General features: G+C 35.9%; 1 protein-coding gene across 1 annotated transcript; it reads left to right on the top strand.

Moving 5' to 3' along the window:
- Positions 1-10066, top strand: LOC125672083 (protein rolling stone-like). Its single transcript, XM_048908183.2, has 4 exons — positions 1-160; positions 5877-6114; positions 6229-6339; positions 7467-10066. Exons 1-4 carry the CDS (start codon positions 68-70, stop codon positions 7820-7822), a joined length of 798 nt encoding a protein of 265 aa, XP_048764140.1. The 5' UTR covers positions 1-67; the 3' UTR covers positions 7823-10066.
- The last annotated feature ends 843 nt before the right edge of the window (positions 10067-10909 follow it).

Genomic DNA, 10909 nt, shown 5'->3' with positions numbered 1-10909 from the left:
CGTCAGACAGTTATGCATGTCTTACCGGATACAAATTAAAGCCAGGACGTTCACACTTTAACCTGACATGGATACTTCACGACCGTGTACAAAAGATGAGTACAAAGTGAAAAATTTTCTTCTGGACTACCACAGTCCTCGTGATTTTGTAATCTTTCAGGTAGGAAAGCACAACATTCTCTGTTTACTTACGTATCTTTCGTGACTATTTATGTAGGACATTACAACTTGGAAACTAATTATGCATTATTCAAGGTGTGCTGTCAGTGAACCATGGATACGATAATACAAGCTCCTTCTACGAATAGATAATGTATATTATACACATGTACATGATCCTCCCTAAGAATGGCATGTTGTAAACAATGCTGTTTACAAACCACAAATTCAAACTACAGGTGACTCTCGATGGCTCGAACTTCGATCTCTCGAAGTTCACAGTCTCTCGAAGTGAAATCATGGTCCCGATTTTTTCTCTCTATATAACAAAGCAAATTTACTATCGATCTCTCGAACGTTCGATCTCTCGAAGTTCTCGATCTCTCGAAGTGAAGTTGGGTCCCGTAAAATACATTTCTTTGTTTTTCACTCTCGATCTCTCGAAGTGGTGGTAGCGTATACCCACCGTTACCCAAGCGTGTAATAATTTCCACTAATTGGGCCTTACCTGGATTGTGTTGAATGCTGGAGGGGTAATTAGGTGTTTACATAGTGGAAACATCGCCGGTGCTTCTTTGTGGATGTGACACACTTGGGTATATAATTGGCTAATTGGTCAATGTACACCCTGCACTGGGGTTTTGTGTCGCGATGATTAAAATTATATATATTCTAACTATGAATAAAATCTATAATTTGCTTGGAAGTGACAACGAGAGAGTAAGTTTGATACATAATTTAGAGATCTACAGACTGTTAAATTTCTCGAGTTTGTTCTTTGTGTAAAGTTACTCTAAAACATCGTTTCCCTCATTCGTTAGAATTTTTGCTTTGAATAAAGTGACATAACATTGTGCTATGTTTAGTTTGCGATAGTAAAGCGTCATCGGAACTTGGTATTATATGCCTATTTAAGCATGATTAAAGAACAAATAAGTACATAAACTTTGAAATGTTTTTATTAATGCAAATAAGGTTTTTTATTTTGATATCAAAGTACCTGACGAATATGAAGGAAAACATGCCAAAATGATATCATATGATCTTTTTGGTATACATTTCCGTTTACTGTAAAAACTGAACCATACTGGCGGACCTTCAATTTTCGATCTCTCGATTTCTCGAAGTTTGATCGAGAGTCACCTGTATAATTATACATGCGCATCATTAGATATTGGAATCAGAGAATGAGAACTATTTAACCAAGATAATTGAAACATATCCCAGTACAAAATATAATTGGCTAATCAAGGTAGAAAATTTGTCTTACTGCTTTCATTAGAGTTTGGAGAAGTTTGGTGCCGTTAAAATATTACATACAAAAATTATAGCTTTAAACAGTTTTAATCAAAGATTGTTTTCAACAAGAATTTTTATCGTCGTCAAAGTGCAATGTGTTTCGTGTATAGATACATGAAAGGTGAACATATTGAAAAGTGATCAATCTCATAACTCCTATAAACAATACAAAATAGAGAGTTGGGCAAACACGGACCCCTGAATATACCAGAGGTGGAATCAGGTGCCTAGGAGGAGTAAGCATCCCCTGTCGACCGGAAACACCCGCCGTAAACCCCATATCTTGATCAGGTAAACGGAGTTATCCGCAGTCAAAATCAGTGTGCCAAGAACGGCCTAGCAATCGGCATGAAACACGTCTGACAGCATTTGACCCTACGATATGTTGTATTGGCAAACTAGATCGTTATAACGACCATAGAATTTGCGAAATGCTGATTTTAAACGAGACTGTTGAAAACCCTGCAACATCAATTTGTTTGTCAGTAGCTTGCCTCGAATTTTAAAAAAAAATACCATTCGCAGAAAAAGCCCTCGTGTATCGAATCAGTTGAGAGATAAAAGCACCATATGCAGGTGATATTGGAATATTGCTACATAAATATGGGAAGTTGACAATGGAGAGGCTGATATCATCCCAATCTGATTAAAACCAGATTGATATCATCCTATTACAAGTCATAAAGCTGCGTTGTTTAGTTTTACCGTTAATATTTACTTTCAATAAAATATCTAAGTTTGAAACAGAAGTGGACGACTCTGTGGTGTCTTTTATTTCGAATTCACAGGGATATATCGAATCGACATATGAATGAATATGATTATTGTTAATACACATGTAGATAATACGGCGTCGATATATCTAAATGTCCAGTTGAAGGCCACAGGAAGAGATCGTTTCTTCTCATGTAGAAAATTTTGAATAAATTATGCTTCATAAGAATATGAAAACAGGTCAGCTAACAAATGAGCACAATTCGTGCCCATGGGGATTCCAACAGACTGTTGGAAGACCTGATCACCAAAGACGAAGATATTGTCAATGAGGAACTCCGGCATATTTCTTATTTCAACTTCAGAGTAGTTGTGTGTGGAATCAGAGTGGTGTTTAACAAAGCAAGTTTTTGGATGACTGATCACTAGATATGAATATTTCCGTTTTCTATTTTTGTTGAAGAAGCAACTGACTATGATGTCAAAAAGTATACGGTAGTCTTTAATTTATTGTGAGGAATGGCTGTGTAAAGTGTTTAAAAGTCATACGTTTTGATGTTGATTTGAGAAAAGTTTTTGCGATTTCAAATTTACTAAAAGTTCTTTAGAATTTTTAGAATCTACATTTGATTTACATCATTTCTGGTATATGCATTCGCACAGTACGTTCGACTTTTCTCCTTCACAGTTGTTGATGTTTTCGTGAGGAGCAAAGATAGGGGTTTGGTAGAACATTTACTGGATCCAGCAATGAATCTTTGTTTGTAAGGGCTTTTATAAAGTTTAGGAATCCAGTACAGGTACGGTAACTCATATTCATCAGACTCATTGACTGGACTATTAAATGTGTCTAAAACTAAAGCATGGTTTTGAAGAATTTCATCTTTTGAAAAAGCAGTTGGAGTATAAATACGATTACTAAAAGTGGAATTAAAACCAAGTTCGTTTAAAATACAGTTTGAATAGTGAACCTTACAAACAAAGACAATATTGTTACAAGCTTTGTCAAAAAACATATCCTCATGTAACATATCTAATTCTTTTTTTTTTTTTTATCACTTCTGGTTTACTAAACACAGAATGATAAATGGTACGTACCTTTGTTTTGATATGTCTAATACGGGATTTTAATATTCCTCTGACACTTTTAATTCATTCTGACAATGTATCAAGTTCTTCTTTTTCTTATCTATCCCATCGTCTAGCATAACCTTCGACAGAATTCATAATAGAGATGAAGTTCTGTCGCCAATTGAAAGACCGATGTTTTCTGTATTTAGAACCTTTTAAAATAAGTGATTTTAGGTCCTCGTTTTCAATTACATATATCAACATCACCAGTAATGAAATGTCCAGCTTGATTATAGTTGAAAGAAGACGAAGAACAAGAACACGTAGGTGGATTAAGTGTAAGATGGTCTATATCTAGGCACTGCAAAGTTTGTTTATAATTACAAAGTTTGGATGCAATAGTAGAAGTATATTTGTAGGAAATACTGGGTGTAGACTTAAACTTGAAATATGTTGGAATGCAAGACTGAACGTTTTTATGACGAAGAATGTTGCTTCTGTTGGCAGCATCTATCCTTTGTTTGTAAATTTAAGGAATTGGGGGCATGGTTTGGAAGGAAGGTATGATTACTATTTTAATTTTGTGACCAGTAGAGGGCGTTAAACCAAGACAATGATAATGGCTACTCCTGAAAGCGAGACAATAACCAATCGTATTAATTTGGGAATTCCCAATTTATTTTTGGTCCGAAGTTTGAAAATTCAATTGTTATATTCACCTCGAAGGCACATCGAAATGAATGAAACGTTTTACTTTTCCTAGTTTGTTATTAAGACATATTGTAAAACATGAGAACAGTGAACTGAGCGTATATAAGCCTTCAGGTAATATTCCATTATATCAATTGTTTGTTTGTACATGGTTTTACGTCCTTATAGAGATCTGCTTCACTCGGATAAAGACATGCAACAAATACTTTCATTTATATAATTTTATTATTTAACCTGCAACCCATAGCGGATACAGAAGGACCCCTCCCCTCGGTTTCTTTGGGTGGAGCCACGTGCACTTTTAGGCGACATATGTCCACTCATTCTACAATTCACATCTGCTATAGGACTACAGTATGTAATTTTGAACTGAAGGAATAATGGATTACCATTACAAGTACTTTGTTAAACACCACTCTTATGTTACGCACAAGTACTCTAAAAGTTGTTAACAAAATGATGCTAAAGTTCCTCATTCACAGTATCTGCATAGTCTTTGGAGATCAGGCCAGAAAATGTGATCCTTTTTTAGCTGACTTGTTTTTAAATTCTTATGAGGCAGAATTTATTCAAAAGGTTCTACATGAAAAAAAAAAAAAAAGGCTTACTGTGGCCTTCAACTCGACATTCAGATACATCGACGTTTTATCAAGTTAGACGGCTTACAGCGGGTGTGACCGGTCCACAGGGGATGCTTACTCCTCCTTGGCACCTGATACCAACTCTCGTGTATTCACGGGTCCGTGTTTGCCCAACTATCTATTTCGTATTGCTTATGGAATTGATGAGATTGTGCTTATGGGTCCTTCTCTGTCGCAAGACATTCCTTTTTATGGGACCAAGTTCCGTAGTCAAACAATTTTACAAGTGTACCCCTTTTCAAAGAAAAACTAACATAATATCACTGCATGAAAAAGTGACCATTACATTCAGTGATCAATATCATAATTCTATAAAGAATACAAATTTAGAGAAGGGCAAACACAGACCACTAAAACACCAGAGATGGTATCAGGTGCCTAGGAGAAGTAAGCACCCTCTGTTGACCGGTCACACTCGTCTTGAGTCTTTATCTTCACCAGATAAACCGAATAATCCGCAGTCAAAACCAGTAGGTAAAAACGGCATAACAGTTGGTATGAAACTGACAGCATTTGAGCTAACGAAATTTTGTAGGTTGTACTTACAAATAAGATTTTTATAACGACCACGGAATTTGCGAAATGTTGACTTTAAACGATACTGTTGAAATCCTAGTAAATGTCATCTGTTTGTCTCGGTTTGGAAATTGATCACACGTAGAAAATGCTCTCGTGTATCGAATCAGTTAAGAGACATAACACCACATGCAGGTGATAATGGAATATTGCTGCATACATGTAAATACAGTATGGAACGTTGACAATGGAGAAGCTTGTCATGAAGCTGGGTTCTTGGTTTGCCGTTAATGTCTATGTTCAGTAAAATATCCAATGTATGAAGCAGATGTGGAAGAATCTATGGTGTATTTTATTTCGAGTTCACTGGAATATTTCGAATCAACATATGACTTGCATTGTTATAGACGAAAGGTGAAGATAACGAACAGTGAGCCTTATATCTTGATCAGGTATCGGTAAACGGATTTAACTGTCAAAATCAGTGAGCCAAGAACGGTCTAACCATCGGTATGAAACACGTCAGACAGCATTTGACCCAATAATAGGTTGTATCAGATAGATACATTATGGTTCACAATTTGAAATAGAATTGGAAATATTACTGACCAGCTTTAGTTACAAATTTTATTCGTAAGACCTTCTGTAACACGGTATTCAGACCTGTAAAGATTGCATTAATTTCACCAGAACTTTTTGAAAACTGGCATAACTGTTGGCTGGGGAAAGACAGAGTTTACAATCATTTTCTGTTCTACGATTTAGCACTGTGGGACAACACTGCCTTACTTAGTATGGCGCGTGTTTTGGGCACTCTACCACTTGATCTGGATTATTTTGACCGGTGTGTACAGTTGGCAGTGGGCAGGCGATGACCCGGAACAACAGGTCAAATGGTTCATCTTTCTCACAGAATGGTGTTTTTTTGTCCTAACAGTCTCGACCCTTGTCGACGCAGCGTGTGTCATCTTCATCAACTTCTGTCGGGTGGACATTAAAAATGGTAAAAAAAATTTTTTCATAAACTTGTTTTTATATGAAATTAAACTATGCCTATGAATAATGTTTCTTCAACACCGTGATTTACTGTAATTAGATGCTATTCTTTTGTTTCCAGATATTACTAATGAAATGACGTGGTATCTCAAGGCTAATTGGGTTATCTTTAACGCGGCGAACTCCGCTGCTCTAGTGGTAACTCTGGCGTACTGGGGACTGGTCTATACTGGTGAGACTGCAGGGAGATTTAAAAAATATTCCTTAATTCATATGTTTTAGACATATCTATTGCGTAATTAATTATTTACAGTACATACATTGTACCAGCATTATGTTTCAACACAGATGGGCTTACTCTATTTCTCATTTTGGTAAATGTGATATGTCGGTGTTCAAGAAACGTAGTTCAATTTAGAAAAGTACATGTATAATAATAGACAGAGCTTCTGTATACTATGGATCTAATAATTAGTGAAAAGACTAACAGCGTCAAAATTAATTCAAAACAGAAAGATCAGCTGAAGGTGTATTTTCAATTTCCCCCTTATTTATGAAGTCCTATTTATTGTAAATTGCTTTCCGTGCATTATTGATATACAACAAGAGAGTCGCTAATGTATTCAGTGGAAACTCTTCTCTCACCAGAGGGCGTGCTATGCAAGTTTCACTTGCTTGGAAAATAATTCCTGCATCACGTGTCAATTGAATCACATGGTATAATCAGTAGAAATGATGGATAAAAAAAACAAACCAGTACAACCCAGCAATGTGGCAAGCATGCAAATGAAAACAAATAATTTTTTGTGTGCAAAAGTATATAGGGCCTAACGGTTGTAAAGACACTAATGCCAGTCAAATTCTAAGAACGATATGATAAATTCAACTAATATGCTTGCGTAATATGGTCTGTCTTAATTACGATTAGTGGATACATGACGTATATCACTATGATGACGGGAGTTGTGCTTTAGTTTGTCCAACTCTTCCGGCATTCTAAAGGCAAATTTTCCTTCCCGTGTAAAATACAACTATGAATTTCTGAACATGTGGGTTTGTCTATTTTCAAATGGAATATGATGAATATTCATTCATGAATTACGATATAGTCCGAAGTTTATGGAAACAATAAGAGGAATGCACGTGATCTAATCTAAACAACAATGAATTGTTTCTATCATATTTATGTCGAAAAACAAAACTGGAATTTGTTGAAGAAATTGTTAACGTTGACAGAGGTGTAAGAGAAGTTGGTGTAACACGCCCTATGGTGAAATAATTTATAAGTGAGTACCTTGATGTAAAGTTGTTTCCAAGAGTCTTTCAATGAAACAATAACAATACATTTGCTTGTTGCAGGAGGATCTGTGACCGTAGTAGACGTTATAACACATGGTATCAACGCTGTATATGTCATCGTCAATGTCATCGTCTCATCCGTTCCTATCCGGATCTATCATTTTTTCCACGGAGTTATTTTCGGAGTAGTGTATGCGGTTTTCACTGTCATATACTATGCGGCTGGAGGAACTAATCACCAAGATAAAGCCTACATTTACCCGGTGCTAGACTGGAATAGCCCGGGTTTGACTCTAGCGTATTGTGTGGCCGTCATTTTCGTTGCCATGCCTCTCTGCCATTTTCTAATTTACGGGATCTATGCATTGCGACGGTGTACTTGTAGGAAACACACCTCACAGTCATATGCAGTGTAATGGTATTAAGAAGTATTCGGCCAGCAGGTTACTTTAGTGACAATTAGAGGATATAATACGTTGCTCAATAGCCATTGACTTAATTAATATGATTACGGTGTGACCGTTGGGGCGAGCGCAGCATATCTGAATACATTTAAAAAAAATTATATTGAAAACAAGGAAAACTGATCTGGTTCACTGTCAATACGTAGGATTACTGTCTTGCTCTTCTCGCCAATGTAGGAACCAGTTTAGCGGGAAATGCAACGAGCGTGTTGTGACGTAGCCTGGTAGTTGTGACGTGACTGTTTACATTTCTTAAGACAATATTTCAAAAAGAAAAAGAAAGGGGGAAGAATATGATTTTCATCCTTTCCTTTCAAATAAGAAAGGTTTGTAATACTTCAAAGATTTTATTTATTATTATTTTACGAATCGAACCATCCGCCATTTTGTACGAGGGACTTCTGGGATTGGCGTAAAAAAAAAAAATTCTTGTTAGAGGTTGAGATTTAGCTCGGATTATTTCCCGCGCTCTAGTCATTAGAGCTCGCAGTACGAGCCAGCGCTCCGCACTGGCTCGCTGCGCTCGCTATTATTCTCCTACCTGAGGAGTCTGTAGGTCCTCTTCGTCTGTATGTCCGTCTGTCAGATTTCAGCACTTTAAGAATGGAGTGGATGGACATTTCTACCAAGCGGTGAAATCTTTGTATCGAAATACTGAGTCCTGTGTTCGCTTAGGTAACTATACCGACTGGTTTGGCTGTACATCGGGAGTTAGACAGGGAGATAATCTCTCTCCAACATTGTTCGCCTTGTTTATCAACGATCTTGCTGTACAATTAAAAGACCTAAACAATGGAATCCAAATCAATGACTTCAAACTAAATGTCCACCTTTACGCAGACGACATAGCATTAATTGCACAGAATGAGGCCGACATGGATGCAATCCTCGATGTTGTTTCTAGCTGGTGTAAGAAATGGAGGCTGTATATCAACTCTACTAAATGTAAAGTACTACATTTTCGAAAGAAAAAACCAGCGAAAACGAAGTGACCATATATTCAACATAGGAGAAGATCTTCTTGATTATGCATCATCTTATAAGTATCTCGGTGTATTGTTTGATGAATTTTCCACATTCAAGAACAACAGCGAAAATCTTGCGAAATCGGGGGGACGAGCCCTAGGAGCTGTTATATCCAAATTACATACGAATAAATCAGTAGGATTCAGAACATACGAGAAAATGTACCTTAGCGGAGTCGCACCTATTTTGGATTACTGCAGTGGTGTATGGGAGTATTGCAAATATCATAGTATTGAATCTGTACAGCATCATGCATTGCAGTACTTTCTTGGTGTACATCGTTTTACTCCAATTTTAGCTATTCAAGGAGAATGTGGTTGACTTCCTTCATTTTATCGACATCAAATGAATATTTTACGCCTATGGAATCGACTCGTTACAATGCCGGACGACAGGCTTACGGAAAAAAAATGGCATGTGGAATATGGAACAATCACACAACATAAATTGGTCAAATTCCTTTTTGAATCTCTTGATATGACAGTATATTTCCTAAATCGTATGGTCTGTAACTTAAACACTGTGGAAGAAAAACTTCGTCGGGATTTTATGAATGGCTGGAATGAAGAGGTCCAAAACGTTCCAAAACTTAGAACCTACCGAACCGTAAAAAATATTAGTGATTTTCAAACAGAAAAATATGTAATCATGGATATTCCAAAAAGTCATCGTTCCATACTTGCCCAGTTCAGATGTGGTGTCTTACCTATAAGAATTGAAACAGGACGGTATAAGGGGGAGGCGTTATCGGATAGGCTGTGTACTTTATGTTCTTCAGATAGTGTAGAAGATGAATGTCACTTTTTACTTCATTGTTCCTCTTATTCAAATCTTAGAGTAATCTTTCTTACCAGTATCGGATTTAACCCCACTATGATCAATATGTCAGATTTAGACAAAACAAAATTTCTATTATTAAATTTTCCAAGACAAACTGCAAAATTTCTGTTCTCCACATACACTTATAGACAGTCTATCATATATCATAATAGTAAAAGTAATGCGTAATACATGTACCACTGTATTTATTATTTAATTTTTTTTTCTGTTAAAAGTGACATATAGGCCCGATGGGCCGGGTGTTTAAATTCCTATTATTCTGTTTAATGTATTTTTCAATTATGTAATGTATAAAACACATGTCACTATAATAAATCATTTACTTACTTACTTAATATGAAACTTACTATCTAGTTTCCTACTGAAACACTACTGATAAACTCAAGCTGAACTTTTCTCATTGTGTCAAATATTGTGTTGAATTTTGTTTTTAACACATATCTGTATACTAAAATATTATCCCCATAACTTAGAGTAGTAATGGTCCTTAAAATATGACATTCGATTTCTCGTATTTTGATTGATTGATTGATTGTAAATTGTTTAAAGATGCATATGCTCCAATTTTCATACTAATTCTTTATAAAAATATTATTACTATGGTATTCTATGAATAAAAAAAACCCAAAAAAAACTCTATTAAACATGTATTTAAAAAACTATGGTTTTAAAGATATAAATGAAAATATTTTCAAAAGACAGTCTGTCTTTTTTAAACTCTGTCTTTCTGAAAGAAGCCGAGTGCTGACCACGTGACCGTCTTATTAGCATACCGCGCGATCAAACTTCCACCAGAGTTCGTTTGCTCACAAACCTAATGGGATAACGATTTCTTAGGCCTATACTGTGTGACGTCACTGTAGAATGACGAAAAAACATAGCGTCAAACGTCAAACTTCCGCCAGAGTTCGTTTGCTCACAAACCAAACTCTTCCAGTTAGGCTAACGGGATTTAAGAAATGAAACTTATAATTCTTTGTTTAGTTTTCCGTCCAATGTTTCGTTTGATACATGCATCAAACAAAGAATTATAAATTTATTTCTTATCATTTAATTATGTTTTTAAGATAGAAAAACAAATAGTTTCGCCCATCAAAAAGCTTGAATTAACGTTTCTGAAATGGCACGTAGGAATACATATAGGCAAGAATGAAAACAACAACAAAACGGCAT

The sequence above is a fragment of the Ostrea edulis genome, chromosome 4 (genome assembly GCF_947568905.1).
Source record: "Ostrea edulis chromosome 4, xbOstEdul1.1, whole genome shotgun sequence".
Taxonomy (NCBI): Eukaryota; Metazoa; Mollusca; class Bivalvia; order Ostreida; family Ostreidae; genus Ostrea; species Ostrea edulis.
Note: the sequence above shows the minus strand (reverse complement) of the source record. Positions and strands in the feature narration are given on the sequence as shown.

What these genes read in the sequence shown, in the direction of transcription:
- LOC125672083 (XM_048908183.2), top strand. Translation starts at nt 68, where the DNA reads ATGGATACTTCACGACCGTGTACAAAAGATGAGTACAAAGTGAAAAAT. An exon ending in GTGATTTTGTAATCTTTCAG is followed by an intron (nt 161 to 5,876) that starts GTAGGAAAGCAC and finishes TCTACGATTTAG; the next exon opens with CACTGTGGGACAACACTGCC. An exon ending in CTGGGGACTGGTCTATACTG is followed by an intron (nt 6,340 to 7,466) that starts GTGAGACTGCAG and finishes TGCTTGTTGCAG; the next exon opens with GAGGATCTGTGACCGTAGTA.